Here is a 22,579-nt window from a genome sequence, read left to right as displayed (position 1 = left end):
TTAGAGTCATCTGAGAGGAAGGATCCTTAGATGAAAAAAATGCCTTCTTAAGATCAGGCTTTAGGTAAGCCAGTACGGCATTTTCTTAATTAGTGATTTTTGTGTGAGGTCCCAGTTCATTGTGGGTGATGACACCCCTGGATTCTATAAGAAAGCAGGCTGAGCAAGCATGAAGAAAAATCAGCAGGCAGGACCCCTCTATGACCAATACATCAGCTCCTGCCCCCAGGTTACAGACCTCTTGAGTTTTCATCCTGACTCCTTTCTATGATGAATGGTGATGTGGAACTGTCCCTTTTTCTCCCTAAGTTGCTTTGGTCTCTGTGTTTCATCATAGCAATAGTAACCCAAATTCAGACAGCAATGCAGGAATAAACAGCATCAGAAATGGGGTGAAAGCTCAAAAATAGAAACCCAAGTCACACTAAAGAATTTTAGTAAACAGATGATGCTTTCTTTGCCTTAGGGCAAATAACCACAGCTCATTCACTGAGGAGCTGAAACTGCTAAAAGTCCTCGTCTTTTCTATTTTTCTCTCTAAAATATGCATGCATACTATTTGTCTCATATGGCATATGTACATTAAAATGAATTGCTCGAAAATAAATACTTGAACAAAATTAAATTAAAATCAGCAGTAACATCCTTTATAAGTAAAATTGATTGAAGCTGGACTGTTCACTAGTGAATTCTGAGAGTCATTTTCAAAGGGTATAAATGATGTGTGTTCATGCACATCCATGCATGCACGCTCTGGTCCATGCTTGTGCATATGGAGAGCAAAGGTCAATGTCTTGAATCTTCCTCAATCCATCTCCTGCATATTTTTTTGAAGTCAGGTGTCTCAGTTAACCTGGAACTTGCCAGCTCTGCTACATTGACTGGACAGCAAGCCCTACGGATCTCTGTGTCTCTGCCTCGCAAGAGTCATGGCTACAGAAGAAAAATCACTGTTTTTGGCTTTTAATGAGAGTGTTGGGGATCTGAATTCAGCTATTCATGCTCGCGTGGCATGAGTCTTCCCCACTGGACAACCTTTCTGTCCCATAAATAGCATTTTTGAAAGTTACAATTGCAAAAGTTTGTGTCTTTTTGAAAAAGGTATATTATAGTTCAAGTAGTGTTCTCGTATATCATGTCTCCCTAAATTTTCTTTCTCCTCTTCATATATGTACAAACTGGATGATAGATTATCTTTATTTTGAAAACAAGTATGTTTCTATTTCTCTAAGGATTGATATTTTGAAAGATTGTAAAGGAAAGAACGTATATATCATCTCGCCCAAGGCATAAACCTAGGAATCATCCATGACTACTCTTTCTCATTACTTTTCTTACTCTCAAATTTCTTTTCAGTGCTCTGAAGACTTGCCAATTTTCTCTGCCTGTTTCCATGTAGTGAACGTAGCCTGACCCAGATCTGTCTTCAGGGGTAGTATCAGCCTCTTCACCGGATCTTCTGTCTATTCTGTCTTCATCAGTGGATCTGCATAATGGCTCCCTCAGTGGTAGCTGCAGTACATCTGGAGCTACAAACTTGCTGCTTAAAACACTATAAGAATACCTCATCCCATTAGGAATTACGCTGTTTTAGTAAAGTGACAGCTCTAGGTTTCCCTAGGTGACCCATGAATTCACTAACCCTTGGTACTTGGCCAAATTTCCAGTGCCAAGAACGATACTTCTCTTGTTGAGTATTTCTTAAGTCCAATCAGAGAGCTTTTGGTTTTGGCCAGGGTATTTGTGCCACTGCTTAATCCTTAGGGATAACATTCCATGCTGGTCTTTGTGGTTCACAGGCATCATAGCTAGATAGGAGTATTGGTTGCTTCTCTCCTTTGGAAACTTGCATGGTGCCTTCTAGCACACGAAAACTATCCATAGGCTTTCAAATGACTTTCAAATCAAGGATCTTTGGTCCTTATGTCTGAAGTACATGGTGTCTTCAGCAATGAAGACTTAACTTAGCCACAGATATGTATAATTCTCATTCATCATCATAGAAATTTCTCTTTGCAACAGAAAGAGACCACAACAGAAACCTACAAACAGCCAAAATCCAGGGTTGTGAGGCCAATTTACAAAACAACTTCCACACTCAAGGTTCAGAGAACATTGTAGAGGAGGGAACAGAAAGATTACAATAGCCATTGGATCAAGAAATTTGCTGAGAGACTGTGTCTTCTAGTAATTTTTGAAGATGCACCCAGAAGCTCTTACCAACATGACTGTCAAGATATTATCTGAAGAAGGATGATGGCACTAGATGTGACAAAATGGATCAGCAAAGATCATGAGGACTCTATCCTACACAAACAACTACAGGCAACCGAGAAACGTAGAGAGTGAGAAAATTAGTATTCCCCAGGGAAGAGTACACCAACTTCTTAATCTAATACTAAATGTCAGTCTTGAAAACATACATATACAGACTGAGCAGGTTTTATCTAAGAATACATAGGTATGTACAGATACATATATAAATATAGCAACAATTGATGTAAAAAGAGACGATGTATTTTTATGATCACAAGGAAAGTTAATTGGAGAATTTTGAAGGAAGAAAGGAAAGGAGGGTATGATGTAATAACTTAAAGTAAAGTAAATAATAGAAAATAATACCTTATCCCTCAAATTAAAGGAACTATAATGTAGTTTACAAACCCTTTCTAAAGCTTTCTCTATCTCTCAGAAAATGAGCAAATGAGGACCTGTATCCTCATTTTATCCTCCTGTGTGTTTATTTCTGCTGTTTCTGCCAACTTAAGTTTTTTCCTCCAAACTGTTGCCTTCACCTGGCCTCTTGTAAAAAATTCTTTTTTCTATATCCCTAGGACTCTGTCCTTCCTTTCTTGGCTCAAACCTCCTAATCTTAAACAGCACTCTGTGATAAGTAAGACCTCCAGGCATGTATTTTCAAAGCAACTGGCATTTCTTCTTATGCAGAGCTGATCACACATGTAATTATTTTTGATATTTCTATTTTTTCTCCCTTATTCTGTGATCTCAAAGTACAACATATGGCAGTACTTAGTCAATACTTATTGAATGAATATGTTACCTTTAAGAACTGGAAGCATTTCAATGCTTTTGGTATTCACAACATACTATGTCAAACATCAATATATTTCGATACATATCATTTAATGATCAGCACAAACCAATATGAGATAATATACTGGTACTTACAGAAATCTCTGGAATATTAAAGTTTTCTAGTTTTCATCATTATGAATTAAAAGTAATTATGATAAAGATCTAAAAAGAAATTGAACAATTAGGCTAATATAAAAAGAAAGTACTTAGGGAACTAGTGAATTTTAATGACCTCAGAATATTTATATAATTGCTAGTGATTTTTATTTATAATTACAACTTTTAATGTAATATTTTGTAGACTTTTTACTTGTACTTTTTAAAACAAACCTGTATTTCTTTCTAGAACTTGTATCTGATTTCATCTGAAAAAGTTCCCCTTTTTTCATTTCTTTCCAAACCAGATAGTTCTTGTCGTGGGTTCTATGCATTCTGAAAAATTAATCAACCTTTGTCATTGTACACATGATTGATTTCAGTAGCGGTGTCAGCTAGAGCGTCTCACCATCTGGAGCATCTTCCGCAGAGCTCTGCATAGCCCAGCTTGTTACTTTTCAGGCCTTGATTGAGATGTCATGGGGTCCCTCCAACTCTTTCTAATTATTTTCTATTTTAAGGCAAGTCCCTCAGGAACCAGCTCTGTGATAGAAATTTGATTGTACACAGTTTGTTTAAAGGACTGTGGAGAAACAACATCCAAGAGACTAGGAGAAACAAAACTGGGTCAAACAGGAGGTAATGTCGAGAAGCTAACACATGATCGATCCAGGGGTAGTCTGTAGGTATAGCAAGATAAAGGAAAGGGAGAGGATTAGACCATTCTAGTTCATTAGTGACCATTAGGTATAGAATTCTCTCAGGAAGTGGGAAGAGAAGCTAAGCAGAAACTCAAGCTCAGCTCTAGTGTTGTGTGCCGTTGGCAGACATGGATGTCCTTCTCATGAAGTGTGAGTATGCACTATAATATGGCACACTCTTTTTTAAAAAAAATATTTATTTATTTATTATGTATACAATATTCTGTCTGTGTGTATGCCTGCATGCCAAAAGAGGAGACCCCATTACAGATGGTTGTGAGCCACCACGTGGTTGCTGGGAATTGAACTCAAGACCCATGGAAGAGCAGGAAATGCTCTTAACCTCTGAGGCATCTCTCCAGCCCCATGGCACATTCTTCTCTATGACTCTGCAGTATCCTGTTTCTATTATGTTTGGGTTCCATTACCATCACAGGTCTTAAGAATAGTCTTTTGCATAGTCAACATTCAGTACTAGGTTCTAAACTTTAGGATATTGTTAAAGAAGATTTTGTAGTATGAATTATATAATACAGGCATGTTTTCCCTATCTTTTATAAACATCTGTGGAAAAAGTAATAGATACCTGAATGATGTGCAATCTGTATGCTGTGAATATAATTGGTTAATAAAGGAACTGCTTTGGGCCTATAGCAGAGCTATAGGGGAACAGAGCTAGGCATGGAAGACTAAACTGAATGCTGGAAGAAAGAAGAGCAAAGTCAGAGAGAAGCCATGTAGACCTGCCAGAGGGAACATTAGCTGGTAAGCCACAGCCACGAGGTGATACACAGATGAATAGAAATGGGTTAAATTAATATGTAAGAGTTAGTCAATAAGAAGCTAGATACTAATGGGCCAAGCATTGATTTAATTAATACAGTTTCTGTGTGATTATTTTGGGGATAAGTGGCTGGGAACCAACAAGCAGCCTCTCTTTCTCCAACACATAAATAAATTAAAATCTTTGCAGTCATTTTTTTTACAACAAATCCATGTGGGAGTTTATTGATAGAGAGATGAAATGGTGGGTTCATGACAGTCAACTGGGAAAGAGATGTGGTACTTAAGAGTGCAGTCATTTCAATACTAACGTTCTTAACACTATATCTAAGCCAAGGCAGAATGCCCTCAGGCAGTGGTAGAATTCCCCACCTCACTGTAACCAGCAATAGAATATTCAAAACTTAGGTTGTGGTTTAGTTTAGTCTGACCCAAAGCAAGTACCTAAGATTGCACAGTTCCTAATGTAGGTTCCTGACACAGGCAAGGCACATAAACTGAACCAGCATAAGAAAGAATCATAGTCACACAAGGAATCAAGACCATCTGTGTGGAGAGTTGAAAACCTGGGGGAAAATGTCATCGCTGCCCTAGAGTAAGACCACATTCATAGGGAGTCTTACAACTCTCAGCCCAAGCTTCAGACCCATGCAGGTGGCCTAAATCAGAGTACCTGATCCTCAGGTCAAGATTCAGCATAGAGTTTCAAATCCTACACATCAACTCCATGATGCAGAGTAATACCTCAATTCTCCTATAAATTATAACTCTGTTAAACATTGTAAATGCCTGCACTGAAAGAAGGAATATTTTTAAGAAAGGAAAGAAAATGAAAATCTCAACATACAATCTAACTCTAGATGCTCAAGTGTAAGCATAGAAGCAGAAGCAAAAAGGAAAATCCAAAATAGCATGTCGTTTCTAGAAAGTACCAATTTCACACTAATGGCTCCCAAAGAAAATGATTTTGAAGACCTTCTAGACAAAAAATTCAAAAGATTAATTACAACTATATTTAAGCAACTCAAAGATGACATGCCTTCACTCAAAGAGCATGAAAGTGAGATAAATGATGAGGTCAATCCAATCTATGAAAATAGAACTCAATAAAGAGATGTATTTGAGGAAGAAAATTAATTAAGCTGAGGCCTGAAATGAAACACTCAATAACCGACCTGGAAAGCTTCACCAATATGCAAAAACAGATCCTAAGGAAGAGCATACAGAAAACATGGTATTAGGGTAGAGGACATGGCAGAATAATTAGATCATTCAGTAAAAGTCAATGATAAATTAAACGTGTATGTGTTTATAGAACACAAGAGAGGGCCAAGATTCCTTGAAATGAGCAAATCTCCTAATTATGTGAATAGAAGCAGTAGAAGAATGCTGCACCAAAGGCACAGGGAATGTTTGCTATATCATCAGCCATAAAACTCAGCTGTATTACTCCTCAGCTTTTACTCACAGGTGTATATTCACCAACAGAGGCACATATTCATGTTCATAGCTGCTCTATTCACAATAGGCAGAAGACAAGATCAACCTAGATAGCTTTCAACAAATGAATTCATGAGGTAAAGATGATACATATGCTCAATAGATTATTACTCAGCTGAAAAGAAAAATGAAACTTGTGGTTAATGGGATGAAATTAAAAAAAAAACTGTACTGAGTAAAGTAACTCAGGCCTAGACAGAAAATTCCACGTTTTCTCTTGTATGTACATTCTGTTTGTCTAATTTGAGGCACAATCGAAAGTCAGAAACAGGCCCTTGGAGAAGAAAGTTTAAGTGAGAAATAGTTGTAGATTTCAACTAAAACAAAAATAGAGGCGTTTAATACTGGGGCTGGAAAAGCTCAATCAGGAAAAGGTATGGATGATAGTGTAAATCAGGAAAGAGAAGAGAGGAATAGCTCTAAGGAAGGGAGGCAATGCTCTCTCACAGCCTGATGAAAGCGTGGTTGGATGGGTTGTGGCATATATGTGGTATACAAAAGGAAGGAAGGGGTGCTGGGTTCCAGAGGTTGCAGGATTAACTGTGGACAGTGGAGGAGATGATAGTGAATGAGTGAGTGGACTACACCTAAGAATTCAAGCTTTCTGGACTGGTACTGATTAATATGATGATTTCAAAATAAGACTTCAGAGTTTGAACATAATTCCCATGCCTGGGTAGACAATGTTCCCGTATGACATTGGTTATTAAGTGATAATCATAATGCCAGGAACAAAGTATTTCCTTTTAAGTTATATTGGTCAGAAAGGCCATAAAAGTCACCTAAAACAAAACAGGTTACTTTCCCTGCCCTTGGCTACCCACCATAACTATATGTAAGACTATATTGCTGAAAAAAAAAAGCACTCTTTTTTTTTTCTTTAGGACAGTGAGGAATCAATTTCAAACCGAATGGCAACCTTCTTTTCTGCTCCCTGACTTCTATAGTGCTGGTAAGTTCTATGTGGGTTCTGGGAGAGGAAATTAATAGTCTTACCCAGTGTATGACCTTGCTTGCAATAATACTTAACAGGCAGGTGAGATCTCCCTATTGGTGCAATTATCTAATGATGCTATAAGGTAACTATTCACTTTCTCATTAGATTTGAGCCTGTTCCATCAGAGAATATCTCATGCCTTCCACTGTAATTATGGTTTCTTACTGCCTAGGGCAGTCATAGGTCCTAGGGTAGAACCTCCAATTATTATTTTGCTAAATGGTCAGCCAAGGTGCTGATAATAAGAGACTACTCACTCAGCCCTAAATGGGACATGTTTATCAACCCTTCTTATTCCCTGAGTATGGAGAGGAAAGCTGTGAAATTCGGTCTTATGAATATGGCATAGTTATCTCACTAACCACTTCACAGCAGCTGTATTTATCTGCATAAGATTTGCATAGCATCAAGCCAGTCCTAATTCCAGCATAAATGGAGGTGTTTGTTTTCCAGACCCCACCTCTTTCTGAGGACCTATTGAGAGCTGATGGTTGTTGAAGGGGGAGAATCATTATTATTATTTTTTTTTGAGGATGTTGCACCCTTTTAGCTTTCCGATGCTCCAGTGGATGACCCCACACTCAAGTACATATGGCCAGGGTTAGTTGTACTTAAGGGGTTATCAAAACTACTACAATAAAAAGAAGACATGAATAGGGAAGAAGCCATGTTGTAAAGGATACATGAGAATTATAGAAGGGAAATGAGAGGTGTGCATGATTATATTTAATAATACACATGTGAAAATTTTAAAAATAAAAAAATAATAAAAATTAAAAGAATAGACAAACAAATCTTTAAAACTTAAAATATTAATACTTGTCAACAGTGGGTATAGGTTATTATTTAAACACTGAGGATTCTACATATGAGCATAGACTGTCTTTCCTGGGTGGGCGTGATGCAGCTTTGTTATTTTTCAGAGGGCTGACAAGTTCTGCCTTGTTTACAATAATTTTCTAAAGAAGGCTTTCCAGATGTGGTTCTTATTTTATTGTCTGTCTGTGAATATCTTCTTACACATTCTATTATTGGTCAATATCTGGTGATTTTACATAGCCAATTAAACATATTTGAAAGTTTAATATCTGTTATGAAAAATCAACAAATTTAGTATATTGCATGTCCCCTTCCTTCTAAACAGATACACATTGCAGTTAGATATAGGTTCTCATGATAAAAACTGATATGATCTTTGTAATAACACAAAAATTTTGAGGTGTTTCCCTTTTCTGGAGATTAGCTTTCTATATCTTAAAATTGGGGGAAAATAGGTTAGATTAATATTACTAAATAAGCTAGAATAATAAGATTAAAAAGGTTATTTTTACATCACTTGAAAATTATGCTACTAAAAGTCAGAATTTTAAGTATAAAAAACAAGGATCCTCTGTTCTACACATTTGAAAAAAAATATCCTTTCAAGTAATAACCTTGATGTATTTAATTTCTGTAAAGACTTTTTTGTAAGAAAATGTGTCATATAAATCAAACATGTGGAAGTGGAAGTGAATGCAGTTAGGCTAGGAAAGTTTTAAGGTGCTTTAAGAAGACAAAATGCTATCACTAATTTTATTTGCAAGTAGTATCTACATGTACTTGAAAATCACATAAGAAGTTTTCAAAATTATCAGATTAATCATAGCAAAATTAAATATCAAAACCTTCCTTATATGGAATGCATATTCCATTCATGATAGCATGTGTGTATGTACACACATACTGCACATACACAGAGCACACATATATACACACACACATATATATAATACACGTATGTAGAGAACATTTAAAGATGTATACATGTGCAAACAATGCATATCTATATATGCAGCATATATACACACATATATAACTCATACATATATATTTAGATACAACACAAACACATATACACACATACATAGATATACATATAAATTCACACATATATAATATATACATATGCATAAACACATATACTTAAATACATATACTGAGCATTATAAATGTAATTAGGCCCAAGTTACAATGGAACAATGGAAGAGAACCTAAATCTTTTAGGACTGATTGTCAATGGGGAATAATATAGATGCTATATTGTAGAAAGTTCACTATTTAAACTTATAGTACTTTTAAAGATCATATATAAATATGGGGTCTGATACTCTGCATGTCTAGTTTGTGGGAAAGAAAAGGAGTTCTTCTGCTGTGGGATAATGCTCTTGCATTAATAAAGTACTGATTGGCCAGTAGCCAGGCAGGAATTACAGGTAGGGTGACCAGACTAGGAGAATTCCGGGTAGAGGAAAAGTTCGGTCTACAGAAGTCACCCAGACACAGAGGAAGCAAAATGAAAATGCTGCATTGAGAAAAAGTACCAAGTCACTTGGCTCAACATAGATAAGATTATGGGTTAATTTAAGTTGTAAGAGCTAGTTATTAATAAGCCAGAGCTAATAGACCAAACAACTTATAATTAATATAAGCCTGTGTGTTTCTATGTGACTGAATGGCTGTGGGATCATACAGGACAGAAATTTCCATCAACATTCTTCCTTTACTTCCTGTTAGCAAACATCCCTTCTATTTGTAATATATTACCATTTCCAGTGCTAGATTTTAGAGCTACAACAGGAGTCAGTGAGAATGACATCCTGCCATTTCATTAAATACTTATACTTGTTTTGTCATCTGCATTATCTTCCAAAGCTTTTGTTTTATCCTGGTCTTGGGAACATAATTAATTCGGGTCAGAAGATCATTTTTATTTTTATCTGTACTCTGCATGGTTTATATAAAATGAGCCAATATTGTACACCTGTGTAAAGTGTATATAACATGCCCTTAACATAGATGCACTGTGTTCACATGACTATAGTTCCAAATGCTATCACGGCAATATTAACATTATAATAATAAAATTTCAGAACTCATTTGTGATGTACACGGGTATTCTCTTACTAGGCTTTGCCTGTCCTTTCCTCTTGGGCTCCACATCTGGACAGGCTGCTAAGAAATACCAATACAACACCTGCATATTTAATGTTAATGGAGAATGTCCCTAGCTTCATTGTTAATCACTTCAGCCTCAGTTCACAACTAAACAGGGTTACCTACTTCCTGGGCTTTGGCTAAGTATGTTGGACTCTCTGCTTTCCTGAGTTGCTATATGAGCTCAACACGCTCACAATGTTTTAGTGTGTGCAGTGTCATCATTCCCAACATTGTAATAGGATGAACCAAAACACTTCAGTTCGGAGGAAAATGAAAAGATATAATTGAGGAAAATTACTTCCACCCTTTTAAGGTCAACTTCAACTGCAAGACAAGCCATCATTATTGGTTAAACTTAGTTTCCTGGACATGAAATTCATACTTCCCCTTTGAAAATGAGTTAGATGCTTGCAGGTAAAAGTTAAAATAGCCCTTCAAGATAATACTTCGTAATTACTGTGTTGAATAATTGCTTCAATTATAGAAGTGCAACAGTATCTTTTTACATCTCAAACAGCTAAAACTAAAACACCCACATGTGACAGTTTCTCTGTCCTTCCTACTGCCAGTCCCACTGAGGAGGCATCTTCTAAGCAGCCCCCTAGGCCATATTTCCCTCTTTGTGAGAAAGTTGAAGGAGAAAAGATAGATGTAGATTTTTGTGTCTTCTTCAAATCATGAATTAATAAATTGGCAGATCAGACTCTGGTTCAACAACATCCCTTGGAGTCACATTTGCCAGCTGTCTACAGAGATAGAGTCAGGAGATTTTGGCAACACCTTAATTTCTATTTGCTTTATTCACTTACAACAACAACAAAAAGAAACCCTGTTCCTCTGCCAGTGTGTTCGACACATCCAATTCTTTAGAACTTGGTAGATGCCTAAATTCTCAGCCAAGTGAGAGGAAATGGAACAGAGGAAATGGTAGCAACAGAAATGTCAGCCTCTTCTACCTCTGAAGGAGCTCACCCCTTCACTTCCTGTGCTTTGCGCATCCATTTTACGCCCAGTGCTAAATATTTTCGTTAAACATTTTTCTGTCTTCTCTAAATGTGTGCATATTTCAAATGGTTTGCCATTTTTCCTTTGTTTCAGGAAATAAAGGCGAGCATATGAGGAAAGGGAAAGAATGGGTAAGGTAAACAACACAAACCTCCTCGTGGCTCTGTCTCCTTGTGTAAAGGGTACCGGAGAAATTTGTTTGTTTTATTAATCATTTTGCTTTAAATCAAAGAAGCTGCCCGAGACAAACGGAGAATGTCAGCAAGGACGACATGACAAAGGGGCTAATCAACTGCAGTGTTCCCTTACCACCGAGGAAAGATGAATGGCCTAAGCTGCCTTCTGGGGATGGAGCAGGTTTCCCACCCCAGCAGGTCACACAGTGACAGTGAAGAAGAAGGATACAATTGGTACCAAAATAGTTGACAATGCAACAACGTCTTAACTGTTTATGAATCATGTCTTTTTTTAAAAGATAAATATCCTCACATCCAGTGGCTTATCTTGTGTTACTTAAATGAGAAACCACGGAATCTATTGTGAGAGTTTTCAGCTGATGGTGTGGTCGATAAATCAAAGGACAAAGAAACAATGTTTTGTGCCTTGTAATATTAAAAAATAAACAAACAAAAAACCTTGGATTTTTTTTTACCCTAAAAGCAAACCATGGCAATTAAAATTTCACCCCCTCCAGTTCTTAATTTTGCATACTTGATCTTATAAATAAGATCTTTTTTTTCTATATGTCTTTGTTTTTTATAAATACTGCATCTGAGTTTGCATCAGTAAGAAAGAGAACAAACTTGTGAAAGACACTTGGTCGCACACACCTCAGCCAGCTTTGCCTGACAGTGCAGAGCTGTGCAGTGTTGCACACAGATAGTTACCTTCTTGATAGTTTCCAGCATGGACCGCCCTCCTTGCCAGGGCTTTGAGTTTTTTCTGATACAGGACAAGCTTGCCATGCTGTGCCACTTGCGGTCCTCCAGCTTCTTATGGAAAGCATTTGCGAGCAGAAGCACCGTGTCGTAGATGTAAAGGTTAGAAATCTGGAAAGACATTAGACAGCGCTCATCAGACCCTCCACTCCAGCCATCCACACGGAGAGGGCGCAGCTCGGCAGCTCACTCATGCACACTGAGTTTCTTACCAAGCAGAATGTTTCTCTTTTTGTTCCTGAGGCTGTTTTGCCACTGAGAACAAGGTCTATCTGACTGTATACGTCAATTGCTTGTCCAGATTATTTGGTATGAAAGATAAGATTAAAAAAAATAAAGTAGTTTTTGACAGAGGCAAGGCTATTGTCAGTTTCAATTCTTAAAAAATCTGTCGTTCATTGAAGGTTTTTATTCTTCTCTAAAGAGGCAGACATCCAAGAGATTCAGATTGGAAGGGACACTGAATAGTAATATTTTTTTGAAGATGTCAAGTCTCTACATTTTGGTTTTTCCTATGGAATCAGCTATGTTGCATCAACGCTGATCTTCCATGAGTGTCATAGGACCCATGGAGGAAAGCAGTCACTTTTGTGTGCTTGTGGAGAAGTCTGTAAACATGAAGGACAATTATCGAAAGCATCCGCAGTCAGAAAGTCTAGATGCATACCAAGTGCTGTGCTGATTCATAGACACTCTGACACATTGTCAAGATAAATGCTAGGAACCAACCTGTAGCTTGTGCCTGTGTGCTATTACTCCTTGGTCTACAGTAACCACAAGTCTTTCTACTCCGATCAGCAACCGAATTACAGTCGAGTTTTCCCCAAGATCTCTGGCAAACCTTAAAGAACTCTTTCCAGAGCTACACTATCAAATAATTACCAAAACTATCTAATTTTTAAAAAGAGATTAGAATTTATTCAGGAAGAATGAACATGAAAAGAGGTAAGAAGTCAATAAAAGCTGTAAAAAGTTACATTCCTGCGTCTCAGAAGGATAATTTGATGTAAAATCTAACTGAACAAGAGAGGTAGTGATGGAAACTCATTTCACCTTCAAGCTCCGGCCTTCTCGGGTTTTGAAGTGTGACATCATCACAGTTTTCCCCCTGAAAACCAAGGAGAGGCTAAAAGGATTGTCGGTGATTGTTAACTAGTCAAGACGGAAATTGACGGTGTCATCCTGGAACTTTGCAGAACGCTGCGAGATCCAACCATTGGGACAATTAGAGTTTGATGCTATGCATAGCTGTTAGACAGAACTTCCCAATAATGACTTGTGGGTTTCCTTTCACAACTCAGAGAATCTTTAATCATCTGTGTTTGTTATGCATATTTTTATGTGTGACTTTATAGAAGTCACACTAGTAGACGTGGGTATTTCTTTAAAGAGGTATGAAAAATGATGGTTTACTCTGTGACTCTGAAGTGTTTCATATAAGGAACTATTGGAGCGGACTGTTGTTACTATTACCCACACAGGGAATTATTGGAGGAACGAGGTGAGATTGGATGAAATCTATTATGAATGAAGTGTGAGAGCTGAAGCTAAAAGTAGCCTATGAATCCAAATTTATGTCAAAAGAACATTGAAAGGATCCAAAAGGAAAATGTTAAAGACACATTAAAGATGAGCAAGTCATATTCAATAACATATGGCAATCTTTTGGCAGAGTTTTCAAAATAACTTGCAACGATGCGTCCTTCCCAGCCTGTCCTGGACCCTCCTCACACCTGTTTCCCAGCCTGTCCTGTATCCCTTCTCTACCTGCTTCCCAGCCTGTCCTGTATCCCTCCTCACACCTGCTTCCCAGCCTGTCCTGTATCCCTTCTCTACCTACTTCCCAGCCTGTCCTGGACCCTCCTCACACCTGCTTCCCAGCCTGTCCTGTGCCTTCCTCACACCTGCTTCCATCACCGTCTCTATTCGCCTCTCCCTTCGCTTTAAATGTTCATGTGAGATGGCCTGAGAGAGTCCTTCCATGTGCCTTTTCTTTCTCTGAATGAACTTCCTTGATTTCTGTTCAAAGATTAGACTGCAGAAGAGACTCCTTCACTGATAACTCTTTCTTTTGTCTTATGATGTAGGCGGTCCTTTATTTAAAAAGTAATTTGCTGTATGATAGTTTCTTAAAGGAACATAATACAAACCTGGTCCCACTAATGTTTCTGCACTCTGTTATCCTTCTCTCATCCTGATGACTCAGCCTCTTACTGTCCCCAACCACCTATCCCATTTCTGGTTCTTCTTTGATTCACTGTGTATAACCAGAACCACTCTCTATACATGGTATGAGGTTAACTACCGAAGCAGGGGAAACCATGTCAGTCGCTGAAGACAAAAGCCTCTCCTTCCCTGAAGTTCTTGACACAGTCATCCTTTTTGTGGTTCCAAGAACTCTTAGTTCATCCCTCTATTAAAAACTGATGTAGTGTTAAGTTTTTTCCAAAGTTGTGAATGGAGATACATGTGGTATGTGCTTTCTTTTCTGTACTTTTGTTTTCTTATCTATCTATCATCTATCTATCTATCTATCTATCATTTATTCATTTTTATCTCATTTTTGTTTACCAAACAACCTAGAACATACTTAGATTCTGATGAGCAATTTTCAAAATGAGTTAAAAAATGATAAAAAGGAAAAAAAGGTGAATATGACAGAAGTTAAGATGTGAAAAATTTGCCGGGATTTTGCCATATCTGACACTTTAGTCAAATAGTATTTTTTTCATACCTAAGACATGTTTCCTGAGTAGTTATGCTCATCATAAAGGCAAATGCTTTGATACTGACATGTGATAGATGTCTTCAACCCCTAACCACTTCTCTCCTTGTGTCCACATTGCAACCAGCTGGGTCAGAAATGTGTGCTGAACTTTTCTGACCTGCTCGTTTTCCTAGTCTATTTCTTCTGTCTCAAACAGGTACCCATTGTCCTTTGAGTCTCATGTTCTCTCATCTCCTTTCTAACACCATCTATTGACCTTATGGTCACTTTCTCTATGAGATCTTTGACTTCTCCCACACCGTGATGCCAAGTTGCTTCTCAGCATTTAAAAAGGCAATTTCAAGTTTTATACACACATTCATATTTTCCCCATGAATGACTATCTGAAAATACAGCATATGTCACATCTAAGAATCTTGCACTCCTGTCGCCGTTCTCCCAGAACCTAGTCACTGGTTCTTTACAGTTTTCACGCCACAACACTTGTTCTCTGACACCAGCAAACCTCCAGGAACCATCTGCCAGTTGCCCTAAAATACCCTCTGCCCTTCTGCTGACTACTGCCAAGTACAGTTTCTAGGCTGCTTGTCATGTCACATCTCTCCCTCTGTCTGTCTCCTGTTTCTCCTTTCCATAAGAAGATTAGTAACTAGGACTGACATGTTAATGAAGATTGAGCTCCCTAGGAGATGCGAGTGGGAGACGATCTCTTTCTTGATCTTGGCAAAGTGCTTTTGACACAGAGTCCGAGACAGTGTTAAAGTGGTTCACAGCAGACCTGACTTGTACTGTGATCATATTGAATTCGCCTTCAAAGTAACAATTTTGAACAGCTGTCAGACCAAGGCATTTCCACCTAGATTGTTTGTACTTGGCTGTGGGACTACTTTATTTCTATGGAGTTTCAACCCTAAGGATTATTACAAGTCAATACTAACAGTTTTGACCTTCATTATGTAATGCTATTAATCTTTTTCTTATAGGTTTATGTCTTTTACAATTTTGTTCAAGTGGAGATTGACACTTGGAGAATTAAGTTGACGGACAGAAGCTTGTGAATGGCCATGGAGAGGATGCTCGCCTAGTCAAGCTTGAAGGTCTGAGTCCACACTTCTCAAACCGACAGTAAGAGAACAGCTGGTGACAGGCTGTAGACACCAGAATGTACTCGGTGCCACGGAATTCACGTAAAGTGTGTTCTAGGTAGATCAGATCTTATAGACGTGATAGACAAACGTAGGTAATTAAATTTCACTCAGTGGCTTAGAGGGAAAATATAGTTTGGTTGACTGATTATTTGAAATACTTTAATTTTATAAATCTTTAATGTTATAGCTTTTTAAAGGAGCTACGTGATAATATTTTTAACACTTGTACTTTTTCTATTGACTGAATTTACTGGTGTTTTAACCTTAGTATTGATAATGTCTGAGTGATAGCTGCCTTGCTGAACTTTTCAAAGTTTCCCTAGTGATTTCTGCAGAAAATTGCCAACATCATATGAACCCAACATGTAATGAGTAACACTGGTAGTCTTCCAACGCAGTAAACAGATTAAAAAAACTATTCAAGAAGATTTATTTTGATCTTATTTGGTTTAAAGAAAGCCCTATTTTCCCATGTAAAGTATACAAAGTATCTCCTAAGATAGTCTATAACATATACAAAAATGATTAATATAGCAGACTATTTAAATTTAGTATACTAATCTTAAAAGAGCTCTTCTACTTTGCTGTGAAAATTGTAATTGTAAGTCCACCTCTGGGACTTTGATCCGCTTGTCACAGTTTCCTTTTCATTCCTCAATCGCAATATAATGACATTGTGATCACATCTGCTAGGTTACTGAATGCTCCTTCCATGATTTAGCAAGCCTTGTTAAAGCATTGAGGTAACCTCTTAATATCTCCAATCTTGTGTATTTTCTAATGCACTGAAGCACTTTTTGTAATGACTTTTTCTTATGTAAAGTCAGATTTCTATTTCTAAGTTGCATTCTCAGCCTTAACACGATCAACGGGAAGACAGTTTTTCTTGGAGAAAATGTCGGGAACCTTCTTTGTTTTCTTCATTAGCACCCAATCTAAGAAAGCCTCAGCACACAGAGGGCTGCTTTTCTCAAACTCCATTGCTCACATAGTCACTGTTACTCATTTTGCAGCTTAAGCTAATCTTGGATTATTCGGTGTTTGATTGCTAATTTAAGGTCCATGGGGTTTGTCTTCACTGCTTCCTAAACCTATCTACCCTTTCTGAATACATTTAAAAGGTATTAGCTAGGAGAACACCCCCCCCCCCCAGGTCCTTGGTTCCTCACCTTCTCTCAGCATGTGGATCAGCATGAAGGCGAATCAAGTTTCTAGCTTTGGTGAACACTTGGGCCCTATTTGCACACTGTGTTCTTAAGCCCTACTTTTACGTGGACACTGCAGAACGCTGCTGAGACATCCATCTGTGGTCCCACTCTCCTGCCGTGCTTCCCAGAGCTAAGCTGAGCAGGCCTCTTTACCTTAGGAGCTCTTCACTCCTCAACCATCAGCCAGTGAGAACCCAGTGAGAATTTAATGCAAACGATGGCTCGATTCAGTTGCTTTTTCTAACTGTCATGAGATGAAGCTTTAGACTTAGAAAGGGTCAAGGAAAGTCCTCTGTTTTCAGTGGAATGCTTTAAACTCAAGAACTCTGAATTCATACACTTATTTATGTAGATCTTCCCATATGAAAAGGGAGGAGAAATTGCAATACTGTATTGTAAGAGGAGATAAAAACAGAAATAAATTTTTTAAAAAAAGTTTGTTAGTTTTCCTTTTCACCTAGCAAATACTTAGTATAATTCTATCATATATAACAAGTAAGTTCGTATGTAGCAAACTATTCTCCCCTCCAATAAAAGCTTAGTTGTTTCGTTCTCTTTCATCTGTGGATTTGAGAACAAAATGAAGAAGTGGATAAGGCAGGTGGTAGGTCTCTACATCCCCTGCTTATGTACTAAGTGTGGCGACAGAGAGAGATACTTGCTCTGTGGTTAACTAAACAAAGGGATATACTTTTTTTATTATTTTTTATTCGTTTGTTTATAAAAATTTCCACTTCCTCCCCTCCACCCCATACCCTCCCATTCCCCCCACTCCCTCTCCCTCCCCCCACTCACTCTCCTCCTCCCTCTCCAGTCCAAAGAGCAGTCAGGGTTTTCTGCCCTGTGGGAAGTTCAAGTTCCTCCCCGCTCCCTCCAGGCCTAGGAAGGTGAGCATCCAAACAGACTAGGATCCCAAACAGCCAGTACATGCAGACAAAACAAGACCCAGTGCCATTGTCAATGGCTTCTCAGTCAGCCCCCACGTCAGCCACATTCAGAGAATGTGGTTTGATCACATGCTCGTTCAGTCCCAGTCCAGCTGGCCTTGGTGAGCTCTCATTCGATCAGTCCCCCTGTATTATACTTTTAAACAAATGCTCTTTAATGTTCTCTGCCCTCCACAAATGGTCGCCAGTGATGTACATTTTTCAAATGTAGTTCATATTTCCTGCTACACCCTTGGACAAGAACAGCTTTTAATATTTCATAATATTCTAAATGAATTATTTTGTTTTCCTTCCTACCATTTCATACCAGATATGCTCATAATGAGTTACGATGTAAAGAATCCATCACAAATGTAAAATTCAAAGTGGCACTAATGTTTAGACTGGCAGGTTAAGGCTTTAGAGTAGCTTACATAGAAGAGGCTAAGGCTACACTCCTTTAAAACCCTGTAAGAAACAGCCAATGGAAAAGGCAATAAGCCTGGAACCACAGGTTTAACACCAATAAATATGAGGAAATGCTAGGGAAAACAACAATCTTCTTAATAACCTGTCAGTGAAGGGGGGGCTGTGGAATTAGCTATCAAAGACATGGTTTTACAAAATTAACTTATGAGATATTATTGGAAATAAATTAGTTTTTCTAGGTTGTATTTCTATATAGTTCAAATGTTTTGCTACTGGTATTAAAATATTTTCTATATTAAATATTTTAAAGGATTACATTTCTGGAATATATGCTATTTTCCTGATTTGCAAAATTGATGGTGACTAATCTTTAAATATCCTCAAGTAGTATCCCAGCCCTACTGTGGCACACATAGGGACTACTGTATCATGCAACTCTGTTTTTCAGTAAAACCCCCTACTGAACACTTGTGAGTGAGGGTGTCAGATTGATTCTTTCTTTCCTCCCATCTGTTGCCTGGCTGGAGAACTTCTCCAGGGCCCTGCTGCTGGTACCTTTCTCTAACACTAGCTTCCAATGGACAGACTGACATCTCCACTACAAGGAAAAACATATCTGATAGGATTTTTCTTCAAGAAAAAAATACAAAACAAAACAAAATAGGTCTGAGTGAGTGGTCTAAAGACCAGCACCCTGAGTAATTTCGTGAACTTGGTGCTCTCTAGTCTCTGATACAGAAATTTGTGCTTAATATGAAATTCTTTCTACAATTTGGATGGTGAAGGGAACACTGTCACTTGTGTGAGTCTTATATAGGCACAGAGCTCCACACACACACAGCTCCACAGCATATATGAATTTTAAATATGTTTTTTTCTTTTTCTGTTTTAAAGTTGAAGGTCCTCAACCTAGAGATTCTTTTAAGAGAGAATAAATATCTATGTCTTTTATGCCATGGAATTCAAGCAAATCTATTCACTTAATACTTTGAAGAGCAGTCTTGGGTGTCAATCATAGTTTCTACTCCAGAAAATGCCCTGTATCTGCTCACTTAGAAAGAAGTAAGATTTACTTATTGTGTTTTTATTAAGAGAGTGGGCATTATTTTCAACAATAGGATCAAAGGGATCAAAGACAAAGGCTCTCTGCACTCCCTGCCAAAGGCATTTGGATGCCAGGGGAGGGAACGTGCCCAAGAACAATAATGCATGCCATCCCTGTCTGGTGTCACTCAGAGATGTCATCCCAGGCCCCTAAAGATGCTCCCTGGGAGACACACACTGCCCTTTAGGACACACCTCCATATTCTGAGCGAAGGGATCTTTGGGATCACACAGTGTTGAAGAGATTCGATGGTTGCCACGGAAACAGCGCTGACTTATATTCTGGGGAACTGGAAATGTCTGCCGAATAATTGTTAACCTTCCAATGGACCTTCTGACAAGCTCCTGGACATCCACATCATTTATTTCCTGAAAGAAAAGAAGTGGAGGCATTAGCAGATTCTTAAATATAGTAGCAGAAACACAAAAGAATTGCTGAGCAGTTATCTGGAGGTAAAACGGAATCTGCTACCCTAACACAGCTGCTTCATATTTAGCTAGCATTCAAATGAAAGCTATGTGCATTTATCAAAATGGTGAATTCATTCATATTTGCTTTCTGTGGCTTTAAATTCTGAACATGGATGCCTAAACAAGACTACATGACCAAATAGCTTTGATATGCCTTTTCAAAAGCAATTTAATAGCTATTTATGCTGAAAGCATAAGAGAAAAATATTGAAAGTTCACAAAATAAGATTCAATTATAGCTTATGATTCATTAATATCTTTCAAGATATTGTGTGTACCTAGGAAGGGAGACGCAATGTAAGAATGATCCATGTTGCTCTTAGCAAAATATAATACAGTAATAATAGTGGTTTTACACAAACTAAGCAAAGATATTAGGAGGATGCACTATTTTAAAATATCTTTATACTGATGTCCACATATGTTTTTTATTGGAAGGAATGGGTACTCAGTAACTACTGATAAAAGAATTATCTTCTTGCTGTGGTTGTTACATAAATGTACAAAGTTCTGTTGATTAGCATGGAGTGAATCATGTCAGTAAAATCTAGCACTATGTAAATAAATTTGGCTTTGTGTATGAATACTTGCCAGACTCTGAGAATGCATCCTTTACTGCCCATACATATACACATGTACATTTTAAAATTAGATATGAAGATTAGGCCCAATAACAGACATAGAAATAATAAAAAATGATAATGTTTTATATATATAAATGTGTGTGTGTGTGGTGTGTGTGTGTGTATGTGTGTGTGTGTGTGTGTGTGTCTTTCTTGGAATTAGAACAAATGTGACAAACACAAATTTCAGTTTCCCAGCAGTCTTTACTAAAGCAACGTGTGCTCCGTCATGTCCATTTGGAACCTTTTAAGCCCATGAAACTTTTGCGAGATACAGATTATTGCTGTGTATGGCTTCTTATGCAATGAAAATAAATTATTTGACATGTGATAAGTTATGAACTGTGTTGTGCATTCCCTCACATCCAAGGAACCAATACTGAATGATGAAGAGAATCAGACACCACTGACAAGTGCTAATTTTCTTTTTGTCCTTTAGCATGCCAATTACAAATTATCATTCTTTGTGGTATGTTAACCAGAAAACTCACCCATTCTTTATGTTCTTTATGAAATATAGGTTTTTCTAAAAAGAAAATAGCACCTGCCATCAGCTGTATGCACAGAAACATCAGGAAGTTCTAGGCGACTAATCCTCAGTGCACCAGAAACAGTGGCTTTCAGCAGTTTAAATGCCGTCTTCTCCCCAGTCTGTATCATTTCACTGGCCACCTCAACTTTGTCTGGACAAAGCTAGGTACTTTGAGTTTTCCATTATCTGCTCACAAAGTAGAATTAAACAGTGTCTTGACAATTCTATTTTTGTGTTTGATATTAATCTGAAATATTTTAAAAGGGATTAGCACCAATATTGCTGCACCATATTTTTCAGTATATTGTACAGCAAGAGAGTTTCCTAGAAGGTAGTAAAATAAACACTGAATTAAAAAAAATAATGTTAATATTTCATTCTTATTGCCTAAGTAAATAAGTGTTTACCCAAACTTATCAAACACGACAATTTGCATCTTTATCTCACATGGTGATGAACTGCAGGTCAGCATATCAAAGTGAAAATCTGGAGATTATAAGTGTCTGCTTTGTGCTGTTTGGGCTGGCCAAAATGCTAGTTCATTTAACTGGTGTCTCATTTTCATCTAAAAAAAATGGTACTGAATCACTGTTTATTAATATTCAATAAATAAGAATCAAGGAGATTCAATGTTCTTTATTCAGTTTATTTTTATTCATATGAGATTTTAGAAATGACATATAAAAGAAAAGAAATAATGTACACTAATTATATAAGAAGCCACAATTCCTTACAGGAATCATTTAGATTACTATTCAAGGATGATGGCAATAAAGATAATAAACACATGTTATGTCTGCATTTATTGGCTGATCGTTTTAAATTAATAAGATCCTCTCTCCCAAGAAAACCTCCTAAAACCCTCCATCTGGAGACAAACCCTCTTTCAGGTCTGTCTCCGAACGCAGAAGGAACTGGGTGCCATCTAAATGCTCCATAAAATGGAGTTCTCAGTTGTTTAACTTCGAATAAATCTGAAGAAATGCCAATTTGAATAGAATCTATTTTGCGCGTTATTATTTGAGGAGGGAAATTGAAAGTCATATTCAGGGAGGAAAGAATCCGCCATTCTGTGGGAAACTGACATTTTACTTCCAGTTGTAGTTTTGCCACCTGACCTCCTAAACAGTTTCAGGGTAATGTGGCAACCTGATCGGGACATACTTCATACTGACTGGAATGTTCTGTTGCTCTCCAGAAGGTGCACTTCCAGAGTGGCAGACACGAAGTCATAAAAACATTCAATGACAAATGATCAATCAATCTAAACCAGAAGTTCTTGCAAAGCAGGAAACACAATTCCCTCAGTGAGTGGCTG

General features: G+C 37.6%; 1 protein-coding gene across 4 annotated transcripts in view; it reads right to left on the bottom strand.

Moving 5' to 3' along the window:
- Grid2 (glutamate ionotropic receptor delta type subunit 2) overlaps positions 1-22,579 on the bottom strand; it is a 1,407,776-nt gene that overhangs the window by 561,362 nt on the left and 823,835 nt on the right. For all 4 annotated transcript variants that reach the window (XM_048416269.3, XM_087907267.1, XM_048416268.3 and 1 more), the window contains exons 6-7: positions 19,831-20,004; positions 12,042-12,203 (exon numbers count right to left, since the gene is read on the bottom strand). In XM_048416269.3, the coding sequence (XP_048272226.1) occupies positions 12,042-12,203; positions 19,831-20,004 (336 nt within the window). The remainder of the gene's footprint in view (positions 1-12,041; positions 12,204-19,830; positions 20,005-22,579) is intronic.

The sequence above is a fragment of the Myodes glareolus genome, chromosome 6 (genome assembly GCF_982192425.1).
Source record: "Myodes glareolus chromosome 6, mMyoGla1.1, whole genome shotgun sequence".
In the NCBI taxonomy this organism is placed as follows: Eukaryota; Metazoa; Chordata; class Mammalia; order Rodentia; family Cricetidae; genus Myodes; species Myodes glareolus.
The sequence above is the reverse complement of the archived record's forward strand: the minus strand, read 5'-3'. Positions and strand labels throughout refer to the sequence as shown.